The 27,392-nt window shown below is 36.5% G+C and overlaps 1 protein-coding gene across 3 annotated transcripts in view; it reads right to left on the bottom strand.

Moving 5' to 3' along the window:
* LIN52 (lin-52 DREAM MuvB core complex component) overlaps window positions 1–27,392 on the bottom strand; it is a 157,837-nt gene that overhangs the window by 47,983 nt on the left and 82,462 nt on the right. Inside the window, exon 6 of one of the 3 annotated variants that reach the window (XM_077123040.1) lies at window positions 14,258–14,287. The exons of the other annotated variants lie outside the window; for them this stretch is intronic. Within the exon in view, the coding sequence (XP_076979155.1) occupies window positions 14,286–14,287 (2 nt within the window). The 3' untranslated portion in view covers window positions 14,258–14,285. The remainder of the gene's footprint in view (window positions 1–14,257; window positions 14,288–27,392) is intronic. 3 annotated transcript variants of the gene reach the window in all.

Genomic DNA, 27,392 nt, shown 5'->3' with positions numbered 1-27,392 from the left:
CTCCTCATAAACATGAAAGCACCCTGACTCCTATCCTCTCAGTTCTGTAGGGTAACTTCACTTAGATCAATATTCAATTTCTCCATTATTATATATATATATAAATGCTATTCACCGCTAAGCAATGTAATAAATATTACTTTTCCATTCTTGCACATTTGCTTCTTTTCCCAGAGTTTTTTAGTTTGCTTGGTCCTTTATGTCCTAATTCAATCACAGACCCTGTGCCTGCCTGATGTCTAAATCTCAAGATACTGAGAATCTATCAGTTAATTTGTCAATTTCATCTTCCTAAAGAAGTCTCCAATCTGATCTGGTTGTCCTCTCTGCCAGGCACACAACAATCATTCTGGGATAGAGATGGGACATCTCTATCACCCTGGGAAGCTCCTGTTCTGTATATCTTCTTTCTTGGTTTATTCCTCCATTTGGGTGGAACATGATTCCAATAGTTCCTAAGCGTTTATGGGAGGTCAATTTTTAAAAATCTTTCATACCTAAAAATACCTTTTGTGGTAGTTAGATTCAGTTGTCAACTTGGCCAGGTGAAGGCACCTAGTTCTGTTGCTGTGGACATGAGCCAATGGTAGGTGAACCTCATCTGTTGCTAATTACATCTGCAGTCGGCTAGGAGGCGTGTCTGCTACAATGAGTGACATTTTACTTAATTGGCTGGTGTTTAAATGAGAGAGTGCAAAGTAGCACAGCCTAAGCAGCTCAGCATTCCTCGTCCCAGCACTTGCAGCTCAGCCCAGGCCTTTGGAGATGCAGAAAGAAGTCACCCCGGGGAAAGTTACTGGAACCCAGGGGCCTGGAGAGAAGACCAGCAGAGACCATCCCGTGCCTTCCATGTAAGAAAGAACCTCAGTGGAAAGTTAGCTGCCTTTCCTCTGAAGAACTGACAAAATAAATCCCCTTTTATTAAAAGCCAGTCCGTTTCTGGTGTAATGCATTCTGGCAGCTAGCAAACTAGAACACTTTTGTTTCATCTTCTCATTTGATTTGGCATTCTAGGTTGGAAATAATTTTCCCCCAGAATTTTGCTTCATTACCTCTCATGGTCTTCAATGTTGAAGGCATTCAGATTTCTGAACCTTAGAATGAAATCTGCTTTTTTGTTTGTCTTCTCTGGAAGCTTACAGGATCTTTCCTTTTTCCCCAGAGATCTGAAATTTCACAAAGATGTGCCTTGGAGTAGGTCTACTTTAATGTTTTCCCAGCAACTTGGTAGAACTTTTCAGGCTAGAAGTTTATGTCCTTCAATTTTTGGGAATTATTTCACTAATGATTTCCTCTCGCGCGTTTTCCCTCTTTCTTTCTGAGACTAATATTATTCAGATTTTGGCTCTCTCAATTGCTTCTTTTCCTTTCTTTCTTTGTTTCATTTTGCTGTACTTTCTGGGATATTTCCTCAATATACCTCTCAAAATTTCTAATGACTTTTTCATTTCTATCATATTTTTCAATTCTATGAGCTCTTTTCTGCTCTCTAAATAGTCCTTTTTAATAGGAGCCTGTTCTCATCATATTTGTAACATCTCTCTCTGTAGATAGAAATAAGTTAGTTTTACATACTCTATTTTCTCCATTTTTTTTTAAAAAACATTGATTTTGGTTATTTTTCATGTTAGGACTAAATACTGGTAATCTTTATTAAAGATGTAAGGAGAGGAGACTAAACTGCTTGAAAAATGGATATAGGAGTTTGTCAATTGTGTGTCTCACAGCAGTATGACCAGTATTCCCATCCTCAGTTGGGGATGAGAACCTGAGAACCCCCCAGTTGAGGAACTCTGTGCTTTACCATCTCCAAAGAGCTTTTATTCTCTGGAATGTTCTGTGGGGTAGAATAAAGGAGGGGATCTAGGTATCTGAAGCCTTCTTAAACCTAAGACTTCAACTAATCCTCCTTATTTAATCATCTCTCCCTTTTACCTGGGACTATGAATCTTGAGCCTTTTGGAGTACTGTGTAGTGTGGACTGGCTGGGTTCTTGGATTTCCTCATTTTGGGATTGTTTTTCTTAGGTCTGCTAAGTTCATATGCTTTCCAGCTTCCAAAGTTTGTTGCTTTTGACCTCTTTCATATTCTCTTCTCCTTGGAGGCTTATGCACTTAAAAAAAATTTTTTTTCTGTTGCTTTAGTCGGGTTTGAGGAAGGAGGGAATCAAATGTATGCATTAAAACCAACATTAATCTGAAAGTACCCTGTCTCCAAATTTATTTTTCACTTCAGGTACTTTCAGCTTTCTTCTACCATAACTGTTTTGTCCTCTCCCTCACGCCATCTTAATTCTGTTTTTACATTCCTAATGCAAGAGATGACTGGCAGACTGTTGTTAGCTTCTGAAAAAGTAATGATGGGTAAGTACCTATCTGATTTCTGATTGCCTTGGAAGTTACATTTCCTTTTCTGGTTCTGTAAATATAAGATTCCATCTATTTAATAGGCATTTGCTCAACACTGTGCTATGATACACAAAATAATATAAAGCATGGTCCCTAAAAGCAAAGGCCTTATAATTTACTTAGGAAGACAAACATAAATAACAATTTAAGCAAATTAAGTGGATGTAAGAACACTGGTAAAAGAAGTAAAAAATGGGAGAGCTCAATGTGGCTAAAAGAGTTGGGAGAGAATAATAACAGTCAAGAAAAATGAAATGGTTAGAAGAGAAAAGAAGTCAAAAGGGAAGTTAGGAGTCGGAGAATTCAATGTTGCTAAAAGTCAGGAGAACCAGATTCTATTCACTTTCATGTTTTGTCATCTAATTACCATCAGATTTCTTTTCAATTTTGAAAATGTGTTAAAATCTATTGATTTGAAATAAAAATTATTAAGCCCATTTGTGAAAAATAGCCAAGTGAATGTTGGAGGACATTTATACCTAAGTCAATCAGTGACTCACATGACATTACCTAGGTGTGTGTGCTACTACAGCCAACCATGAAAATTACAGGTATGCCCTGCTTTGAGGGAAAGAATCATCCATTCAAGGATAAAAAAACAAAATGTATTCATGATGCAAAATGAAATTATATAATCTGTGAGATCTAAGTTTACTCAAAGCTTTTCATTACTATGCCAGTTATTCATTTATTGCCTCTCAGCTCCTAACTCACCCTTCTTTGCCCTGCTTCTGATACTGGAGCTGGACCCAATAGGCTACATTTCTCCTATGCCAGCCAGCTCTATATCAAGTTTTACCAGTGGAGGGCACAAGAGGGAGATTGCAAGGGTGGAGGAGGAAAAAGGAACTTTTCTTTCATCTTCCAGTGCGCTGTTTTTCTGCATAGCAACAAGCAGAACATGTGTGTGGGTCCCAGAAATGTTCGTTGTTAGCAGTGACAGCCCTCACAGCTCAGTGGCAGGGCTCCCTTGGGTAAATATTCTTTGTCTCTATAGTGGTGGGCTGCTTCTGCAATTCAGCAGAAGAGCACTTATTGGTAGTGGGCATAAGTTACTGAGGCAGCCATGTTCTCTCCTTAGTTATCTGAATCTCAGCTTTGTGGGGCCAGCTCTAAGTTTCTTAGTTCCTTCCTTGTTCATTTTTCTTCAGCCCTAGGGGTTAGTGACTTTTTGCTAACCTTAGGGTCTGTATACCTTTTCTTTTACACCCTTAGATGTTACATTTTTTGCTTAGTTAATAATTCTGTATTTAAAATTTTCTCTTCAAATTACTGATATGGTTTCTGTCTCCTGACTGGACACTGACTGGTAGAGTTACCCAATAAGACCAAATAAATGGAACATAACATGAAACCAATTAAAGCCAATCCTCAAATTTAAATGCTTAAAAATGAATTCTAGCAATTACTGTTCTAAATCTAGATAAATCCCCTAACATCAACTTTGAATAAGACATAAATACAAGGCTACTCAAATTATAAGTACTACGAACTGAAGAACAAAATAAAGAACAAACTATGTCAGAAAAACTTCTGAATTTCGTTGTGATAAAATTACAAGATTAGTGGCTGACAAGAGCCCAATAGATGAAATAACCTGATTATAAGAAAGTATTTAATACTGCTTCTCCTGGCATCTTCCTTGCAAAATTAATTAAAACTAGCTAGGATATATGAGTCTCATGAATTGAAAACTGGCCTCAAGACTGCAAGGAGTGATTATAAACTGCCTTAAATCACATTGAGGAAAGTGTCTAGTAGAATGTCCAGAGAATATTAGATTGGCTATAACTCGGTATTTCCATTAGTGCTTGGGAAAGTAAAGAGTAAGTTAATTAATGTTTGGTGGACAATAAAAGAAGGGATTTGTGAAAAACAGTATAGCCTAAAGTATAAAAGATTTAGAAAAATGAGATGCACAAAAGATCTTTTCAAAAGGTAAACCCTTCCCCTTTACTATGAATAATTAATATAAAAGAGTAATTTTCATCAAGTGATCTCAAACCCTCCATATGCATATAGACTACATAAAGTTGACAGGGAAGAATTAAAGATTTTTTTGTGTGGGTTAACCAAGAACAGCAGCCACCTCAAGAGACCTAATTTCTCTGAGTCTATAGAGATTATAAACTCTCATGGGTCCATAAATAATCCTTTGCCTAGCTACATCATACAACAGATTGAGTTAATGACAGAATTTCCTTATTATGTGGATTTGTGCAAGTATAAATACAAAGAGGCAGAAACAAAACAGAAATGGCAAAAGTAAACTTTTGTAGGTAAGGATAGATATCACTTTTGCCTTAACAAAGTAAACTTTTATAGATAAGGATAGATAGCACTTATGCCTTAATGAAGAAATTCTATAAACTCAGAGGCTGTCTGGCTTTTGCCTCTTCTCCTGCACTTTCCTAGGATGCACTGTGTCTCAGCCACTGGGACCCAGGGGAGAACAAAACAGACATTACAGAGATACATGGGTTAGGGTAGGGGAAGGAGATGGTGGTGGAGCATACATCACAGGCATAGGAAGGGGGTGGAGGTAGAAATAATATAAACGAGGGGTCAGGCATGGTCTTCTAAAGGAAGGGACATTTAAGCTAAGCCAGGAATTTGCTCTCGTCTCTGTGTGGACTCCTTCTCAAGGAAATGAGTTATCAATGGTAATTTCTTGCCACAGAAGATGGTCTAGTGCTTGCCCTCAAATTGGCTTCATCCAGCCATAGGGGTCCCAGGATCTGGTTTCTTGAGAAATTCAGTGCTGTAAAAATGCTAGCAAGTCTCAATGTAGGTGGGAAAGGGCCTGGTTTCAATCCCCCCTTCACCCATACACATGGAAGACAAGTATTGATCATAAAAAGTGACTAATTCATGGCAGTGCTAAGGAGGTCTCAGAAAAGTACCCAGGGTCAAAAAGCCTTCCCAGCCACCATGAGAACAGGACTACAGCCAAATTCAGCAAGCACTTTAGGAGCAGGAGCTTTAGAAACACTCAGGACTGAGTTCCAGCCTTGACTCTAGTATTTAATATCAATGTAATCTGGGGCAAGTGAAGTCCTCTTACTTCATCTGTACAATGAGGGTAAGAACATTAGCTACTCCACAGGAGTGTTATCATGGGTATATAAGGAGCTGGGCACCAGGCACACTGTACAAACCTAGGATGTGCCAACTATTGATGTTAGTAATAAACAATAGTATATCTATAAATGATAGATTCTGTGTATAAGTAATTGAATGAGTATATATATGTTTATATGCCTTAAGGGTTTAATAAACCCAAATCTAGCTAAATTAAAGTGATGTTTTAGAATGTCCCATGGGCAACCAAGATATAACATGTTGAAAATAAGTATCTTCCAGACCCAAACAGTACCTCTTCATACATTCTTTATTCTGGTTAATAAAACCAACAAAAAAACCCTACCCATGTGAGAAACTAAGAGGCATCCCTAACTCTTGTATCATGGCCTCTTCTAAAACTGCCTCTAGTGGTCTACTGGTAATGGGTACTGGTGGTACCCAATGAGAGGGATGGAAATATAGTGGTGAACAAGCAGAAAGCCCTTGAACTCAAATGTTGGAGTGATATTCTAGGAAGTCACCTTCCTGTTTATCTTTCTTCAGTGGCTGCACAAAGCCTTTAGGACTACATGTTGGCTCATACACACAATCAGGCTCCCTCTTAGCTTTCCACCTTCATCTCCTAACTGCGCACTCAGGAATTTCCCAAACATAACTGCTTCAAGCCTTTGCTTTTACTGTTGCTTGAGTTCAGACTATTCTTTATCCACCACTTTGTGCAGCAAGCCCTCCTACCTCATGCTGCCCATCCTTGAAGATGGTTCAGTATTACTTTCTCTACCCCTACTTTCTGAGTGCTCTCTAATGGACTGTAACGTCAAGGACAAGAGCATTCTTCTGTATAATCTCAGTGCTCAGCATAATTTGTTCATGTGGTACATTCAATTCATATTAAGTTAAAAACCACTTTCAGCTACTGTTAACTAGAAATCTTTAAACATGGGTCACCACTCTCATACCTGAAAAGGGTTTAGCTCTGATTATCTATCTTGCTTTAAAAACATTGCCTGTCTTAAAAACAGTGATCCCTTAAAACTATTTAAAAATGAACACAGAGATATAAGTGCTGGAGAAAGAGATGTACCTATTGTTGGAAAGCAGAATGGTGCAGCTCCTCTGGAGGGCAGTGTGGCAGTTCCACAAGAGGCTAGAGGGAGGGGGTACCACATGACCCTGCAACCCTGTTGCTAGCTATATACTTTTGGGGGAACTGACAGTGGGGACACGAACGGACATTTCCAGGTAGTGTTTATGGCAGCAATGCTTGCTATTTGCAATGGATGGAGGTGGCCTAATGGTACATCAGCTAAGGAATGGAAGGGGGAACTGTGATGTATACATATAACCAACTACTGAGTGGCTATAAGAAGGAATGAAGTTGTAAGGCATGCACCTGGGTGAATGAACCTTGAAGATAATATGTTGAGTGAAATGTCAGAAACCAAAAGACAAATATTATCATGCCTCGCTTATATGGATTAACTATAATATAGAAACTCAGAGAACTGAAGTTGAGGGCATGGATTATCAGGTTGAAGCCTATTATAAAGGTTCCTAGATTGTAAGGTCTGTCAGCAGTCATATCCATTCTGGAGTTATAAATTTTTTTTTCTAAATTCTGAGATGTTGGGCTGTTTGGGTATAACCTGGTTATTCCCTGGAACTTCAAGTATTTGTGGACCCCTGAGACTAAGAGTTAGAGCACTTAAGATATGAAAGTCAGCATTACCTCATATAGCAACTGCTAAAAAAGTTGAAAACATGATCAGATTTCAGCTAGAAGTATAAATGAAGCTGATCTGGATAGGGCTAAGGTAAACCAGAATACAGGGTAAAGGATGATATGGTCTATGTTTTAAAACTTCAACTTCTGTGTGAGATCAAAGGAAGATATGTTTACTTGCTACAAAATTCTTATTTTCTGTAGCACACCATCTAATATAACTTGTATGGTCATTTTATTCAAACACCATAATTACACGGAATCTTGAATACAGAGTGAGACCTTATTGGTTTGTACAGGTTACTGTAATGCCCCCATATATCCCAAAATTATTTGGGCAGAGAATAAAAAAGTATTTGGAGGGCAGGTAATGGTGGCACAGTGGCAGAGTTCTTACCTGCCATGCAGGAGACCCAGGTTCGATTCCTGGTGCCTGTCCATGCAAAAAAAAAAAAAAAAAAAAAAAAAAAAAAGTATTTGCAATGTCCCCTTGGGGGACAAGTGAGAAAGGAGGATATACTAAACTTTCCCACCTGGGGAATCCTGATATTCTCACAAGCAGTGGCTGAGCCCTCGATCATGGGGTTAGCCCCTATGGAACTTCTTCCTGCAAAGGAGAGGCTAAGCCTACTTATAATTATGCCTAAGAGTCACCCCAGAGAAACTCTTTAATATCTCAGATGTGGTCTCTCCCTCTAAGCTAATTCAGCAGGTGAACTCACTGCCCTCCCCCCTAAGTGGAACATGACTCCCAGGGGTGTAAATCTCCCTGGCAATGTGGGACATGACTCTGGGGACAAGCTGGGACCCAGCATCATGGGATTGAGAAAGCCTTCTTGACCAAAAGGGGGAAGAGAGAAATGAGACAAAATAAAGTTTCAGAGGCTGAGACATTTCAAACAGAGTTGAGAGATTACCCTGGAAGTTATTCTTATGCACTATATAGATATCCCTTTTTAGTTTATAGTATATTGGAGTGGCTGGAGGGAAGTACCTAAAAAATGTTGAGCTGTGTTCCAGTAGTCTACATTCTTGAAGAGAATTGTTTGATATAGCTTTTACAATGTGACTGTGTAATTGCGAAAACGTTGTACCTGATGCTCCCTTTATCTAGGGTATAGGCAGATGAATAAAAACTTAAGGACAAAAAATAAATAAATAATGGGGGGGATAAGGAGTAAAAAATATTAGGTAGTTTGCAATACTAATGGTCAATGAGAGGGAGGAGTAAGGGGTATAGGGTTTTTCTTTTGTGTTTTTATTTCTTTTTTTTTGGAATGATGCAAATGTTCTAAAAATAATCATGATGAATACACAACTATATGATGATACTGTAAATCACTGATTGTATACTTTGGATGGCCTGCATGGTTATGTGAAGATATCTCAATAAAAATATTAAAAAGATAAAACCAAAAAAAAACAGTGATTCTTCACCTTTTGGGGGTCAGACTTGCAGACATAATTAGTTGTTCATCTATGGTCATTCCCTCACTTACTCTTCATTAACAACCCCCCAGCTTCATTCAGGTACACGGTACTTCCCAGCGCGGGAGGATGAATCATTAGTGGTCCATCTAAATCTATCACGGTAGTCTTGTTTCTCTTGCAAGGAATTGACTTAGGGTTAGGAAGGTAGATTGAATTATGTACCCCCAGGAAAGACACGTTCTTAATCTTAATTAATTGCATTCGGTGGGCATGAACTCATGTGTAAATAGGGCCTCTTTAGGTAAGGTGTTGCCAACTGAATGAGGGTGGGCCTTAATGTGTATTACTGGAGTCCATTTTAAGCAGAAGAAATTTGGATGCAGTGAGTCAGAGAAGGCTACAGGGAGAAGCTGGAATTTGGTGGGAAAAGGAGAGATCACCATTGATGGATCTCATGGGAGACATGCCAAGGAATCCCCAGGATTGTGGCAAACCAGCATCAGAATGCTATAGATTTTGGAGAGAATGAGTTTCTTTGCCAATACCTTGAATTAGGATGTCCAGCTTCCAAAACCGTGAGGCAATAAAATTCCTGTTGTTGGGCCAAATCACTACATGGTATTTGTCAGCAAATCAAGACAGATAGGACTATTCCATGACCACGAGGGAAAACTGGCTGTGGAGCTTGGGGGTTTTTCTCACTGAAAGGAAAAGATGCATGGGGGGAAACAATTCCCTTTTCTGTCTCAAGATACTGTTGCCTGCATTTGATGTAAAAAACCATGGCAGCTATTTACAAGTAGAATGGAAGCCAAATCAAGAGGAAATCTAACATATTTAAGGTGGTTTAGCAGAAAGATGGAACTAATAGGGACATCTGATGATGTTGATGAGGCACTGAATTAACCACCTTTTAAAATACAGTGCCTCTGGATGCACGGGTGGTTCAGTGGTAGAATGCTCACCTTCCATGAGGGAGACCTGGGTTCCATTCTCAGACCATGCACCCCCTCAAAAATAAATAAAAATTTAAATAAAATAAAGTGCCTCTGGACTTCTTGTTATAAAAGAATGTTCTCATGCTGTAAGCCATTTTAGTTAGGTTTTCTGTTATTTGCAGACAAAAGCATGTTAACTGATAGAAACTTTTTTTAAAAGCTGATGAAGGCCATGGACACTCTCTACAGAGAAATATACATGTGTAAAGACATACATAAACCTTTCCTTATAATTTGAGGGGATTCATGGACTCTAAAATCTTGCTGAAAAATACAGACACTTGGGCCCTACTCATTTTGTTCATATACAAAAGCTTCAATTGGTAATAAGTAGCAACAATATACTGCAAGTAACTGAAGGTACTGTGCTATGTATGAACAAAGGCAGGCAAGAGATATTTTATTGAATGGAGGTTATGCTAAAATCACCAGAAAGCTTTAAGAAAGGGAGTTTTACTAGAGTCTTCCCTTAAAGGTATAAAATCAGTGTCATTGTTTATGTTATGTAAAATCTTTAGAAACACTTTAGGTGAGATTTCTTTTTTAACCTCAGCATTTCTGAGGAGTTAAATTTTATAACTAGACCAAAAGATACATTCTACACTGAAAATTACAAGCACGAAAATGTTTTATTTCCATTAATCTGTTAATGTTAAATAAGGTTAAAAACATGAAATTTACATTAGCTGAGATCCAACCATTGGGAATACAGAGTCCTTAAATTAAGTTTGTAAATTTGGAAAAAGCTCTGGGGCCCAGCAAAATGGCAGGAAGCAGGGGTTAGAGAATCCTGGAGGGAAAAGTACCCATGTGAGTACAAACATTGATTGTAGTCATGGAACTGAGCACATCATTGTAGTTTGCAATGTGAGAAGTAATACTAGAAAATTCTGAGATTTTGGTGCTATTTGGCTTTGAGAAATGCATCAAACTTATTAAAGGCCAAGGGTGAGCTGTGGCAATCAGGTTAAATAAGTTTGACTTCTGCTCTCTAGAGTAACAATTTAAGGTGGTAGTAATGATAGGGATGGTATATAGACATATTCTTTTCTGTTTTAACAAGAAAGATTCCCTCCATCCCTGCAAAACAAAGTTAAATTATAAAAGAGCTACATTATAGGGACAAATCATAGAAAACTCAATTAAAGATACCCCTGAGCTTGAAACAAAGAATTGGGACCCCTACATGGGACATGACATCCAGAGGTCAAAGTCTCCATGGCAACATGGGACAGGACTCTCAGGGATGAGCCTGGCCCTGGCACCATGGAAACGACAACACCTTTCTGACCAAAAGAGGAAAAGGTGATTTAACAAAATAAGATATCAATGGCTAACAGAGTTCAAATACAGTTGAAAGGCTATTGTGGGGGCTACTCTTAAGTAAGCTTCAGCTAGATATTGCTAATAACCACAATTTACCAAATTCCAACCCAAACCATTTCTGTTATCCCTAAAAACATCTAGGGCTCTATGTGAGATCCTATGAAAGTTTCACGCACTAAGAATACTTTTCAGAAACCTACAACCTCCAGATGGTTCCCAGGCCAGATAAGTTCTGAAACCCAGAGGGGCCAGCCTCTCCAAGATATCAATTAATTTCACCCCCTTATCTCATATTATCGACACCCCTTTCAAACATGAAAAAGTTAGAAAGGGGATATACCAAATACCCCTAAAGATTGGGAGAAGGATTAGAGGAGGAGGTAGAGTTATAACAGAGAAGACTGGATTTAACAAATGAGTATGACTGCTGAATCATTATACTGATATTTTTTTTCAGTTGCCAGTGTCTTAGAGGAGCTAGAAGGAAAAACCTTAAACTGTAACCCATACCAAACTCTGAAATCTGTTCTATAACTACTTATAATAACGTACTTTGAAACTTTTGATTTTTTGTATATATGTTATATTTCACAATAGAATTTTTTTTTAAAATTGGGAACACTTGCAAAACCATCTGGCAAATGATGCACAAAATCCTTAATCAGTGAGACCAAGAAGTTGTATATTTTCTCTTCCATGGGAAATCCTCAGAGCATCAGGTATAGAACCCACACTGAGTGATAAAAATTAACTCTGCTTGGGGGTTAACACTTCACTGAGGGGACAGGATTTGAAATGGCCTTGAAGTTATCATTAAGTGGGAGTTTTCTAGACGAAACTGGAGGAAAAGGCCAGGTGAACATTAGGAGCCCTCTGTGATGGTCTGGGAAATTTAAATTTTACGTTGTAGGACTCAAGGAGTCAAAGGACTTTTATAAGCAGCATGATTAGCTTTGTTTTTTTAGGAAGCATCTGTGAGAGCAAAAGAGAGACTTTTTCACCTTCTACCATAGCAACAACAATGCTATACACTAACAGATGCTCAAATACTTTTTGATAGACTGAAGCCTTAGGAAAGAGTTATTAGAACAATGGTAGATTGACATATAAATAAGGGTTCATCCACAAAGCCAATACTGAGTATTCACACAAGAAAACAAAAGTATTTCAGGCTTGATGTTTGTTTTTTGTTACTGTTCACAAGGGGGTAAATATTATCATCTATAAATAAACGATGTCAAGTCTTCTTTTTCTATATTAATATGACTTTATCTGGTTTAAAATAGGAGGACGAAGCAAATCAATAACCTTATCTAGAGGAAATAAGGCCAAGTAAAATTGCATTTAAAACATCAATGTTTATTTCAATCTGTAAGCTCTTTTCTTGCTCAGCTGTACAGGCTCCAATCATCCTTGAAATACAAGTGATTGGGCTCCTCTGGAACCACCAGTTAAGGGAAGAGAACATTTATCTACCGCCAATTCATGGGACACTAATCTCCTTCCCACTCCTCTGATTACAGGCAAGCAGGATGCTAAAGGAAAGGCCTCAACAGAAGCTTTAAAAATAAATAAATAAATCCAGTCCCTTCTGCTCCAGGAATACAGAAAAGATTGGCATTAATACAAGAGAAAGTGACCTCCCCAACAAAAGCCGAGCTGAAGGAGGAGCAAACCCTACAAGCTGGCTTGGCATTATTACTAGGAAGATAGCACACTTGTTAAAAATGTATATTTTAATTTTCTGTATTGCAAAAGTCCCCAATTTACCCAGGGATCTAGCTAAGCTGCCATTTTCTACTATGACACAGTCTAATCTTTATTTAATGGATTTAGCATCTATCTTCACTAGAGTGGTCTCTGAGGAGAAGGGGAGGGGAGAATGAAGGGGCAGAGAAGAGACGATCAGATACCCCCTCCCCCTTTCATCCATCCGGCGCTCATGTTTGTGTTCAAAATTCAATTACCTCCTTATTGATACTTCACAGAGATATTTAAGCTGCAAACATGAAGCCCTGATTTCCCAAGGGGCAAGGCCCCTCTCTATTTCACTGCTCTGCTTCCCCCAGAGTGAATTCCTGAGGCGTCCATATTAATAGGTAATCAGTCACAATTCATTTATTAAACAGCTAGCAAGGTTTATCAGCCTGCCCTGATTAGCCCGAAGAAAGCACTGAATTCCTAATTTATTTATGGAAATGTAAGTGTCTTTTTGAATTCTATTTAGGAGCTGCAGGAGTGTTTTGGTCTTAGCATACTGAAGTCTAACAGGCAGTACAAGCAGCAAGCAAGCTTTCCAGGAAGGAGAAGAGGGGCAGCTTGCTACTTGATGGCAAAGAGCCAGGGATATAAATTGTAGAGATCCTTCTCCTGGCCACAGAATTTGGGATCATACAATCCTTGGATTAGTACTTATTTGATTGCTTTCTGCTTACATAAAATGGCTTGAAATGTCACTAGGCAGCCATTACTATTCACTGTAACAAAAATCAATCTCAGGGATGCTGTCTTTTGATTGGCAGAAAAATGGGCCTTAATGGAGTAAAATTGAGGACCTCAGTGAGTTAAAAGACAATAATTCTTAGCAGAATTAAACCAATACTAGGCTGGAATGCAAACCCAAACCACTAAAATACTTTTCAAACATTCATTTTAGAAAAGTAAGTAAACCAGACCCTGTTTTAATCTTAAGCTGTTATAGGTTGTGTGATAAAACAGCTTTGTGTATAATTTCCACAATTTTAATCAATTAGCAATTCACACAAAATTGCCTATTACTAATTAAAAGGTCAACACAGATTAAATAAAGCTCTTAGGAGAAACATTAAAATTCAGGCTAACTGCCCCAATAGGTACCATAAGTAAAAACTGTTTTAGGGACATAAGCAGATCATATAACCCAAACTCTTTCTTCCAGTCAGTATTAAGACTAGCTTCTTCTAAGAAATGATACCATACCAATACTATGCAGAACTACTAATGTTTCAATGTCAATGAAGAATGCTGGTAATATTTATCTGTGTGTGGATTATCCACAGCCACTATTTTCAAATCCCAATCTACTTTCCTCTCATAGCTCATTACGATGAAAAACAACCTCCCCATATAATCTAGTATGCAGTGAAAAGGCAAACTATGATCACAAGAAAAACATCAGACGAGTCCAAATTGAGGAACATTCTACAAAATATCTGACCAATACTCCTCAAAACTGTCAAAGAAATCAAAAACAACAAAAGTCTGAGAAACTATCATAGTCAAGAGAAGCCTAAGGAGACGTGACTTACAAGACGTGATGTGGTATCCAGGATAGGATCCTGGAACAGAAAAAGGAAATCAGGGAAAAATTAACGAAATCTGAATAAAGTATGGATTTTAGTTAATAATACTATATCAATATTGGTTTGTTAGTTGTAACACATGAACCACATTAACAATAATAGGGAAAACTGGGTGTAGGTTATAAGGGAACTCTCTGTACTAACTTCATGATTGTTCTATAAATCTAACAGTTTAAAAATGAAAACTTTATTTTAAAAAATTTGTGACAATTTACAAGCTAATTCAAAAGGTGGTCAAATCTTATTTTTTGTGTTCACAAAACAGAGCTAAAGATACACTTTCAAAAAATCATTTTCCATTAAAAACTATTCTTCAAATATAAAGATACATTCATAGATGAAAACTAAGTATAGCAAAAATAGGATTAGTTATCATTATATTTAGTTATCAGTTTTAGATATATTCTCCTGAAGATGATATTGCCATGCAAAGTATCAATTACTACTTTAATGATAAACAAATAAGAAATCCCTTACACACAGGCACACACACACACACACACACACACACACATATACACACAAATATATAAAAAAAGAAAAAGGCAGACCAGTTCTAAAACTACATTAAGCAAACATGTAATTGGGAGGGACGTCTGCAAAGAAAATCATAACATATTCTCCAACCAAACATCAACACTGTTTAGATTGTATAACGCTGCTGTACTTCTTTCTGAGTTGCAATCCCACTTCTGAGTATTTACCCCAAAGAACTGAAAGCAGGGACTCAGACATCTGCACACCAATGTTCATAGCAGCATTATTCACAATTGCCAAAAGGTGGAAGAAACCCAAGTGTTGAACAGTAAAAAAATGGATAAACAAAATGAGGTCTATTCATACAATAGAATATTATTTTGCTGTAAAAAGGAATGGAATTCTGATGCAAACTACAACATGGAAGAAGCTTGAAGACATCACGTTGAGTGAAATAAACCAGATACAAAGGGGCAAATATTGGATGCTCTCCCTTACATAAAATAAGCAGAATATGCAAATTCATAAAGTCAGAACTACAACACAGGTTACCAGGGGCTGGGTGGTATAGGGAATGGGAGTTAATATTTAATTAATATGGGATTTCTATTTGGGGTGATGGAAAAGTTTTGGTAATGCATGGTGGTGATGGAGGCACAACTTGGGGAATGTAACTTAAAGTGGGAAATTTTAGGTTAAATATAAGTTACCAGGAAAAGTAACCACAGAACCTTAAATATAAAGAGTGACCCCTAAGGTAAACAGTGGGCTAAAATTACTAGCATAATTATAATACTGTTTCATGAACTGTAACAAAGGTACCATACTATTGCCAAATGTTAATAATAGAGAAAACTGTGGAGGTAAGATTGGGGTAAATGGGAGTTCTGTACTTTCTGAATGATTTTTCTGTAAAACTATACCAACGCTAATTAAAAAAAAAAACATTTGTATAATGCTCTGGCTAAAAACTAAACACAGATTCAAATTGGGGCAACAACTCCCACATCTCCACCACAAATTATTAATTGCATTAGGATTCTGTTAACAACTTCAAGGTGAAACAATACAATTTTCTTTCAAGGCCCAATGTCTTTAAGTGCCAAATACATAAAAATACTATGTATGGCCTCGCTTCTAAAATGCAAGTGTCAAAAGTCAAAATTCAAGCACATCATGGCTGGCACAGCATAATATACTGAAAGCAATGATAGTGGCATCCCACACCTTGGATTTGATTCACAGCTCTTGGGCTAGCCAAACCTTCCAAACTGTAAAATGGGTGATTGGTCCAACAGGGCTGTTATGAGGCATTAGAGATTTATACCTGTAAAGCACTTCAGACAGTACCACTTAGTATTTATATAATGATGACTTTTAAAGCTATGATTATCAATCTGTCTCAGCAGGTACCTGATGTCTACAGGTAGAAAACATGAATCAGAAGTTTACTAAACAGCATAAAAACAATATGGAGTCCAAATCTTCCTATGAGTTAGGGACAGCACTTTAACCTATACTCACAGATAAGGGGAAAAAAAAAAAAAAAAAACTTGGGCAGGTTAAGTGATTTGCCCAAGGTCTACAGCTAATAAAGAGCAAGTCAGGACTTGAAGGTAGCTCTCCTAACTCCAATGACTAATTTTCTAATTGGTCTCCCATTCTACATGATAGGCATGAACAGCCTTTGACTAGCTGGTAATTCTCGACTTTTATGGTATGTTACTCTAATACATGTCAAATTCCTCACAATTAAGCTTCGATATTCCATACATTTCTTAAACCCCTGTGCTTTCAACAATTTCTAACTCTCATTTTAAGAAAATTTCAATATTAAAAAGACAGACTATTCAAATAGCATTTCAAATTTCAATAGCATTTATATTTATAGTATTATAAATAATCAGCAAAAATAGACTGTCAATCACTTTAATTTTTCTCTTAATTTCTCAAGTACATCCTAATCTCCTCATTAATCAATTTCTCTTATGTCTTTGTCCAAAGCAGTTACTAATATCTCAATCTTGACTTTTTACATATTCTTAGATATAAGAGAGAGAGAAAAAGACATTACTCAAAATCCTTCTTGAATACTCCATCCATTAATACATTAAAACAATACTAGTTAAACTTTCTCTTGCAGGTTATCATTCTAGCGTTTTATGTGGGAAAATATGTCCTCCAGAAGTGTGGACACTAAATCTTGTTTGTTCATTAAAAATAGTAATACATGAAACAACAAATGGAAAAATATAAAATGTTCTTTCCGGTCTACTTTTCTCACGCTGTGACCCTTTATCACTCCCACTGAAAAAGTAAGAGTTACCACCACCCCCAACCCCATGTACTCACATTTAGTTAAAAACGTCAAAAAGAATACTGCCATCTCTGAATCACATTTATCACCATCCTTTATTTCAATGAAACTTCATTTAGTGACTCCTCTGGGAACAAAACTTTTAATACTAAGGATATGTTTGTTAAAATCAAAGCTTTAAAGTACACAAGTTGCATACTTTCACAGCTACCTATGGTAAAAATACCTCAGGAAACAATTTTTATTATTCTTATCCAAGTATATAGGGCCTGCTCTAAGCAACATTTTGAAATTTGTGAGCTTAGTTTCCTTTATCTTCATCCTTTTTTCCTAACTGGCTAGAAAACTACAGATTCTCCATATCCTTTTCCTGAGCTTCCCATATCACACCTGAAAGACTCTGAAAGCTATAATTCCAACTTAACGACAGACTGGCTATTAGGCTTTTAAGGAGAATTAGTCTCAGTTAGGGTTCTCTTAAAAAACAATACCGATAAGAGATGTATATATATTTGTTTAAGGAATTGGCTCACATGATCGTGAAGGCTGGTAAGTCCGAAATCTGTAGGGAAGAATGGCAGGCTGGAAACTAAGGCAGAAAGTAATACTACAGTTTGAGTTTAAAATTCGTAGGGCAGGCCAGTAGGATGCAAACAACCAATGATGCAGCCTTGAGGCAGAATTTCTTCTTCAGGAAACATCAGCTTTTGCCTTTAAGGCCTTCGACTGATTGGAGGAAGCCCACCCACACTCTCAAGTCAACTCTCTGTAGATGTTAACCACGTCTATAAAATACCTTCAGCGCAAACACCTAGATTGGTGTTTGATTAAATAACTGGGTACTACAGCCTAGCCAAGTTGACACACAAAATTAATCATCACAGCTACTATTTGCCTTAACAAAAAATTTCTTTAGATAACTTTTAAAAGTGTAACATATATACAGAAAAACACACAGATCCTAAGTACACATGTGAGGAATTTCACAAAATGAACACATCTGTGTAACAACCATATACATCTACAGAACTGTTAGATTCCTCAGAAGCTTTCCTCTATGCCCCCTCACAGCCATTACCATACCCCTAATTCAACTGCTCTTTTGACTATCACTATATTTTTGCTTGTTTTTTAATTTTGTATAATGAAATTGTACAGTAATACTCTTTTGTGCCTGGCTTGATTCATTCCATATTATATTGCTAAAAACTCATTCCTGTTGTTGAATGCAGCAATAGTTTGTTCATTTTCATCACTATACAGTATTCCACTGTATGAGTATATATTATTATTTATCCATTCTACTGCCAACAGATTTTCCGATATTTTCTAATTTGGGTCTATTATGAATAGTGCTGCTCTAAACATTCTTGAACTCATTTTCTGGTGCACAAATGTACATATTTCTATTTGGCATATATCTAACATTGGAATTACTGGGTCATAGAGTTTATTTATGACCGGTCTTAGTAGACACTGCTAAATGGTTTTTCAAAATGGTAGCACCAATCATTATTTGCCATTTAAAGCATCATATTTTTCAGCAAGGGGGCAGTCTTTCTAAAAATAAATGAAATGTTTTGCTCCTAGTTAAAGAATCTCAGACTTGGAAGCAAGTAGGGAATACTTAGGGGAAGAAAGGCAAAGAGTTGCTGAGATCTCGATAACAAGAGCCTTTCTCAAACTTCCACTCCTTGAGGACCATGAACTAGAACCCAGGGGTTGCCAGAAGACTTTATTTTTATTTTTTTATTTTCAGCATCCTAAGTCTTCAGGAGTTAGAAGCCTACTTTGAGAACAAAATATGTATTCCATGTTACAATACCCCCAAACCAATCCACAAGCCGATTTCTTCCATTCAGATTCTTCTAAATACCATCTTAACCCTAACCCATTACCAAACTCCCAGATAAAGATATTGTATGTTTCCAAGCATAAGTTAAGTTGTTTTAGTTAAAAGTCAGAGACAATTTTATACCATTTCTGCTGTCTTTTCTGGTTAGTGGAATTGAACTGAAATTACTATAATAAGAAACACTCCCCTCAACCCCACCCCAAGATTTCTCCTATTTATAGTACAAAGACTCTTGTTAATAACATGAGAATACCATGCCTAACCTCATTCATGCACCGATCAGGCCTGGTGCAGTCTTATCTCATCATGATGTTGCAACTTAAAGGCAAAAAGGAGACAGCTGCCAGAATATTTTAATACCTATGAATTTAGAGAATTGCTCTACATCAGTCTAATCATTTTGTGGAGTTATAAAAATATCTGCTACAAAAGCAGTGCTATAAGCATGCGTCCTTATGTGGCTGAGGGTAATAAAACACTACACAGCCCTGGGTCAAAGTCTACCAAGTCTATACTGATATACATCACTGCTGTGAATTTTTAAAACTACTCTAGCTAATCTTTTTAAAGGACTCTTGTTTGTTTGTTTGTTTAAATAAGAATTGGCTACAATAGTAACCAAATGATTCAGAGCTTCAACAATGAGCTGTGCCAAATGAAAATTCAGAAATCATCACTGCATGTCATAAGTAGGTTAACTTTACCAAGTAGTAAACCAAGAAAAAAAAATCAATAGTATTTGTAAAAGTAAGGCTCTTAGAGACTCTGATGGATAGTAAATCCACACAGCAGAAATAATCAAAATCATTGTCGAAGTGCAGGTCAAACTCACCGTAGGCAGAGATGCTTGACTGTGGTTCCTTTCTTATACTTTTGCTGTCACAGGCATAATAGAGTAAACCTGGAAAGGCTGCTACATGGCTTTGTGACCAAATTATGGTATAAGGTTACCTTGCTTCCCTAACTGCTTAATTACTAGTCCATATGTGGAAGAACAGACAAACAATCAATGTTTTTTACTGCACTAGCAGGCTGGGCTACCAACAAAAATATGAGAAAACAGGATTTATGCAGGTTAATCAAATAGCAACTGCTATATAGAACGCTACATTTTACTCGGAATCTTACAGTGAGGAGGGAACCAATTTGTCATTGATGATATATAAGATTTGTTTCCTTCATTCCAGTTTAAATTCCACACTTTATTTATTTTTCTAAAGACTCTCCCCAACTACCATTAGTCCACTATGATCTCTCATTTCTGTGAACTCCTACGGTACTTAAGTGGCACTCAGTACATGCTCTCCTGTACTGTGATCAATTTCTTTTCAAATGTGTCCTGTCTTCCTAAACAGATTGTGCCTTGAGAGGAACTTGTGTATTTTTGACACCTAGGGTCTAGCAGAGTGCTTTTCATATAGTAGGCCATAAATAAATGTTTATGACGAAAACATAAAAATCCTAAGAAATAGATGTGAAACTTTGTTCCAACTGGATAAATACCAGGGAGAATAAGGAGATTATTTCAAATATACTCTGGGAAAGAAAAAAGGGAAGAAGAGAAGTAAAGGGATTTGAGGGAAGTGGGAAAATGAAATCAACACATATCAAAAAAAGGCCTTCAATTAGCAGCAGACCTAAAAAGAACTTCCACAAGTCATTTTGGGATTCCTGGACCACTAGTTTCATCCATTCTCCTTCTTTTCCATGTAATTATTTTAAAAATTGTGATATAATTCACATACCATAAAATTCACCCCCTTTAAAATATATAATCAGTGATTTTTTTCTTTTTTTGCATTGGCAGGCACGGGGAATCAAACCTGGGTTTTTGGCACAGCAGGGGAGAACTGTGCGTGCTGAGACACTGTGGCCCACCCTCATTTTTCAGTATATTCACAGAGTTGTGTAACATCAATACTATCTAATTTTAGAACATTTTCATGACCCCCAAAGAAACCCTGCACCCATTCCCAATCCTCTGCCCTGTCCCCGAGCCCTAAGCAATCACTAATCTACTTTCTGTCTAATCATAGCTATGCACGGCCTTTTATGCCTAGTCTTTCATTTAGAATAATGTTTTCAAGGTTCATCCATGTTGTAACATGTATCACTATTTCATTTCATTTCTTTTTATGGCTGAATAATATTCCATTGTATGAATATAGCACATTTTGATTATTTATCAACTCATGAACATTAGGGTTATTTCCACTTTTTGTCTACTAAAAATAATAGACATAACAGCTATGAACATTTGTGTTAAGTTTTTATATGGACATATGTTTTCAGTTCTCTCAGATATATCCCTAAGAGTGGAACTGCTAGGGCATATAATAATTTTTTTTTTTTTGGCATGGGCAGGCTCCCAGGATTGAACCTGGTGAGAATTCTGCCTCTGAGCCACTACTACACCTACATTATATAATAATTTTATATTTAACCTTTTGTGGAACTGACAGATTGTTTTTCAAAGAGGTTGAACCATTTTACATTACCACCAGCAATGTATGAGGGTTTCAATTTTTCTACACTGTCACCAACACTTATTTTCCTTTTTTTTTTTTTTTAAATTATTGCTATCCTGGTGGATACGAAGTGGTATCTCATTGCATTTTGGTTTGCATTTTCCTAATGACTGATGATGTTGAGCATCTTTGTTGGCCACTTGTGTATCTTTGAAGAAATGTCTACTCAAATCCTTTGCCCATTAAAAAAATTGGGTTGTCTTTATTATTGAGTTGTAATTACAAGTTCTTTACATTTTGGATACAAGTCTCTTATCAGATGATACACAAATGATTTGCAAATATTTTCTCCATTCTATGAGTATTTTTTTCACTTTCTTGACATGTACTTTCAAGAACATTAGTTTTCAATTTTGATGAAATTCAATTAATCTATTTTTTTCTTTTTCTACTTGTGCTTTTGGTATCATGTCTAAGAAACTACTGGCTAAAGTAAGGTAAAAAAGAACTAATCCTATGTTTTCTTTCAAGAGTCTTATAGTTTTAGCTCTTACAATTAGGTCTATAACCCATTTTGAGTTAATTTTTGTTTACGGTGTGAGGTAAGGATCAAATTTATTCTTTTGCATGTAAACATTCAGTTATCCCAACACTATACGTTGAAAAATCATTCTTTCCCCCATTGAACTGCCTTGACATTCTTGCTGAAAATCAATTGACTATAAAAGTGAGGGCTTATTTCTGGATTCTCATTCTATTCCGCAGACCTATTTTGCCTATCTTTATGCCAGTACTATACTGTCTTTATAACTTCGTAGTAAGTTTTGAAATTGGGAAGTATGAGTCCTCCAACTTTGTTTTCCTTTTCTTGCAAAACCAGCTTCATTCTTGACCTAAAGTAGAAGGGTAGCTTCTATATATAGAAAAGTCTATAGTCCAACTGCTTGTACCACCAAAGACCAAAGCACTGTAGGTGCTAATAGTTCATTTTGCTAACATTAATTTCACACACATGGTAAACTAGAAACAGAATTCAATGCACTCTCCAAAGAGAAAATTATTAATATAAAGAAAATAATTATTAGATTTCATTTATGGCAAAAAGCCAACCAACAAACCATTATTACTTTCTCAACAATGTCACAAAATCTTACAAAGAAAATTAGATTGCAGCATTACATATAATGCTGAATAGTTTCACTATACAATGTTGGAGACTGAATCATGTCCCCCACAAAACTAATGTTCGGGTCCCAACCCCTGGTCCTGGAGTGTGAACCCATTTGTAACAACCCAATTTTTTCTATACTTTATACTCAAGAGAAAAAACACATTATTCTGAACAAGCTATAATTGTTACTAGTATCCAAACTCAAGTTTTCAGCATCTGCGGGATTCCAACTACAAAAGCACGTAAGTCAACAGAACATAGAAAATTATCTGTAATTTTACTGAGGAATAAATCTGAACAATGAATACTGAGGGAGCAAGTCACTCAGCTACTTAGTGAACCCATCTGTTCATCCAGCACCTGCATCCCACTATGGCTGTGATGTTCCCTAGTAGTATTCTCACACATAGTGAAAAAAGTTTTATGGAAATTGAAAAGGACTAAAAGTTTCTACAAATCACAAATTTAGTTTAAAGGATGGACAGAATACTTCTTTTGGTGTTGGCTCAGATCTGTGAATGAATAGTTCCAGCAGTGTGTGGGAAAGTTTTAGCAAGTATGCCAGCCTTTATTGAAAACCATTCATGAAGAGAGAGAAGAAAAAACAATTACAGCTGAAAAGGCAGTGAGAATGATACAAGAAACATGGGACTTTCTGACCAAAATGGGGACAAGAATTGTAATAAAATAAGGTATCAGTGGCTCGGAGAGTTCAAATAGAGTTGAGAGGCCATTCTGGAAGCTATTCTATGCAAGCTTCAGCTAGATATTGCTATTTATCATGGTTGCCCCCAACCATTCCTGCCAACCTTAAGAACACTTAAAGAGCTCTACTGGAGATTGTACAAAGGTTCCATACACTATGATTACTTTCCAGAAACCAACAACCTCCATATGGGTTCCTAGTCAGATGAATCCTGAAATCCAGAGGGGCCAGCCTCTCCAAGAGCATCAAATAGTCCCATACTCCTATTTCATATTATCGACAGTCCTTTCCAACAGGAAAAAGTAAGACTGGGCATAGCGCAAATGTCCCTAAAGATTGGGAGAATGATCAAGGGAGAAGGTAGGGATATAATAGAGAAGACAGGATTTAACAAGTAAGTATGACTATGCCTCTTAGGCATAACTATAGGTAGGCTTAACTTCTCTGTTACATAAGTAAGTTTCAAATGAGCAAGCCTCAAGATTAAGGGCTTGGTCTGTTGACTTGGGGGTCCCTAATATTTGAGACAGTATGGGGGGGGGGTTCTCCTGGTCAGCCCTGGTCTTATAGCGCTTACAGTGTTTAAGACTGACTTTTCCAGGGAATCCCAAGACACACAAAAATATGACTTTCCTAAGTACTAGCAGACCAATAAACCCCCCTGGAAACTGGACAATTTTTTTGGACTGGTTTTATACTTTGTGCCCCTAATGGAAAAATATCTAATTTCTCAAAACCTTGAATTTCAGATTCTCCCCATTATGAACAATATTTTTGACTATACTTAGTGGCTATAGTTTGCGCATCTGAGTCTCAAGATGATGTTCCCTCCTATTCTTAATACTTCTGACTTTTCAACTAGGGTGTAAAACACAAGCTTAAGACATACAGCTGCTATATTTTTACTGGCATCATAATAAAATGCCATGGATAAAGATCTCAAACTTAATAACAGCCAAGCTTAGAAGAAATAAATCCCTGATTATATAAAAAATATTATGGCATCTCTTACTGAAATGTCAGGTGACCCAAAAGGGTAAATGATTTCAGCCACGCCTCATGGGAGGAGGAAATGTATGACTTCAAGGTGATTATTTTCACAGACAATGAAACAAAGTCCACCATTAATACTGGCAAGGCAAGAGGGTAGCAAAGGTTTGGAGGGCATGGGATATGGGAGAAATGAAAGAACAAGAAGAAGACATAAGAGTTGACTGGCAAAGAAAGCAAAAGGGAATGACTGAGGAATTAAAAGAACTTTCTGGGGTTTGCATAAATTTGGGTCAAAGTTCTAACACAGGAAACTGCTAATTTATACCTTTACCAGTTATGATCAATAAATTGAGCTTTAAGTAATAAAACTTGCATTAACTTTTTTTTTTTTAAACCAGGGAATACAAAGACTTATACAAGCAAAACAGAGCGACAATTTCTAGTGTTTTTTAGAAACAGTGCTGCCACATTACTAACCTTTCCTCTCAAAATACTGTCTAGCATTATCTCCCTTATTCCCTCTACTGCCTGCTTCTTTTTCCAAGGCTGGTGTTGAAATGTGACTTTTAAACTGTCATTCAGTACATTTCATGGTGTCAATCACACAGTTCATAATAATCACGCATCACTGTCGTGGGTTGAAGATTCAGACAAGTTCAAGGTTAATGCATCTACTAATAATTTAATATATTCTGTGTATAACGATTATTTTAGTGAGATAATTATTTTAGTTATTTCTAATTATGGAATAATTTACATCAAAAGCACAAAGGGGTCACTAAAATTTTTCAGTTAACATCTTATACATTTTAGAGGAAAAATTACATGGTATAAGTTATCATAAACTTGGGAATTCACAAAGGTCCCTCATGAATGTCAAGGTGTTTGTTTTTAACACAAGAAGGGACATGTATATTATATCACATATCTTGACTCAACAATGAACAATAGTAGCATAGTTATATAAGGTTAAACATTGTGACATACTATATTGGTAGGAGGGAAGACTTTAAAATGTGGGAGGGGAAGAGTAACAGAGATGAATTTTCACCTCTATCATAACAGGAAGTCAAAAGATAATGTCTAACCAAACTCTGAAATCTGCTCTACAACTAATTTTTTACACTGCGCTTTGAAATTTATTGCTTTTTTTGTATATATGTTATTTTTCACAAAAAAGAAAAAATACTTATTCTTTCTAGCCTCTAATGTTCTGGAGCAGCTAGAAGGAAAAATCTGAGATGATGCTATGGTAGTCCATGACAAACTCTGGGATCTGTCCAGTAACTACATGTTGAAGAGTACTTTGAAAACTATTGCTTTTTTCTTTCTTTGCTTTGTATATATGTTATATTATATAATTTAAAAAGTTAAAAAAGATAATGTCTAAAATCATACAGAGTAGAAAAAGCATAATATTTAGAAATCTGAAAAGAAATACAACTAGAACCAGGTAAAAGAGTTCAAATTTTAGAGCAATAAGCTTGAGAGTTTTGTAGTTCCAAGATTTTTAAAAACTTTGTGATTTTTAAAATCATACATATTACTGTGATATATATATGAGAGAGATGATTTATCACTTTCAAAATTTATGTATTTTGGAAAAATATAACTGATAATCAGAAATTTCTGAGATGCCATTAATGTGGATTATCTTATTCCACTAGATGAATCAGGAAGTAAGCATAAGGGACAGAGGGAGGAAAGGAGAGTGTTTGTAAAACAAAAAAACAACAATATTCTCTGAACTACAACTTCACTCACTCTTAGACATATTTCCCAGGGAAATTCTCATCTAAGTCCACATAGGAACATAGGAGAAAAAAAAAAAAAAAGAAAGAACCAAAATACATATGCCTTGCTCAAATACAAGTCTTTGCAAATACAGTGAAACTTAATGATACAGATGGGTGAAAAGACAAGAAAAAAATGATATTCATCAAAAGCAACCACTACAGCAAAAAGGTCTGAAATTGCAGGAAGAGAGGTTTTCATCTCACTCCTAGCCCTGGAGTGTCCAGCCAATGAGGAGGAAGCCTATGGGGTGGCAGGGGCAGGTCCTGGCCTCACACCCTTTTAGCACATCATGTTCATAGGGTGGAGCTGAAAACCTAGTACATAACATTTTTAAAATTTTAACAGTAATAGCTATGAATCTGTGTGAATGAATCTATGCCAATGAAAAACAAAGAGAAAGATTCCATTTTCAAGGAACTCTTTTCTTCTTGCCACAATTTCAAGGTGCTATCTTGAAAGCAACAAATTAACTAATTTACCACAGAAGTACCAGATATTCATTTTATAGACATATTTCATAAGTTTTACATTTAATGAGAAATTGTTAGAGCTAGATTTGGCAAAGAATGATCACTTCTCAAATGCTGAGATCATTTCTCAGTAAATAGTCTTGGATAATATCAGCAGAAGAATCTTTTTGCTAAATTCTACCTCAGAGAGAATGACTGAAATAATTTGACAGTTAAAAATAATTTAAAGGGTGGGCCATGGTGGCTCAGCAGTCAAGAATGCTTGCCTGCCATGCCAGAGGACCTGCGTTCGATTCCCGGTGCCTGCCCATGTAAAAAAAAAAAAAAAAATTTTAAAACAGGGAGGGTCACAGTGGCTCAGCAGACAGAGTTCTCAACTGCCATGCTGGAAACCTGGGTTTGATTCCCAGTGCCTGCCCATGGGAAAAAAATAACAATAATTTAAACAGTTAAAAAAATCTTCAAAGTAAATTCTTTGTTAAAAGGTCAATGCACAAAGAAAAAAAGGTCAATGCAATCTGCTGTGACTCATTCATTCTCTTTCTTGCAGAAAAAGAAAGATGGTAGAGTATAGCACTTAGGATATAAGAAAAAGTATACAAAATCAGAATGATGCTCTGTTGTACTGCAGGTATTATTTATAAAACTTTGCAGCAACTGAATGATTTATACTGCAAAAATTTTAACTATTTCAAATGCTCATACTACTTGTGCTAATTTGAGGTAAGCACAACTGATTTGTTTAATTGTAGACTCATTCTAAAGTCTATCTATATACAAGAAACTTTGCTTCTACCTTTGCTTAATAAATTCACAACCTTCTTACA

Source organism: Tamandua tetradactyla, chromosome 12, assembly GCF_023851605.1.
Source record: "Tamandua tetradactyla isolate mTamTet1 chromosome 12, mTamTet1.pri, whole genome shotgun sequence".
Lineage (NCBI taxonomy): Eukaryota > Metazoa > Chordata > Mammalia > Pilosa > Myrmecophagidae > Tamandua > Tamandua tetradactyla.
The sequence above is the reverse complement of the archived record's forward strand: the minus strand, read 5'-3'. Positions and strand labels throughout refer to the sequence as shown.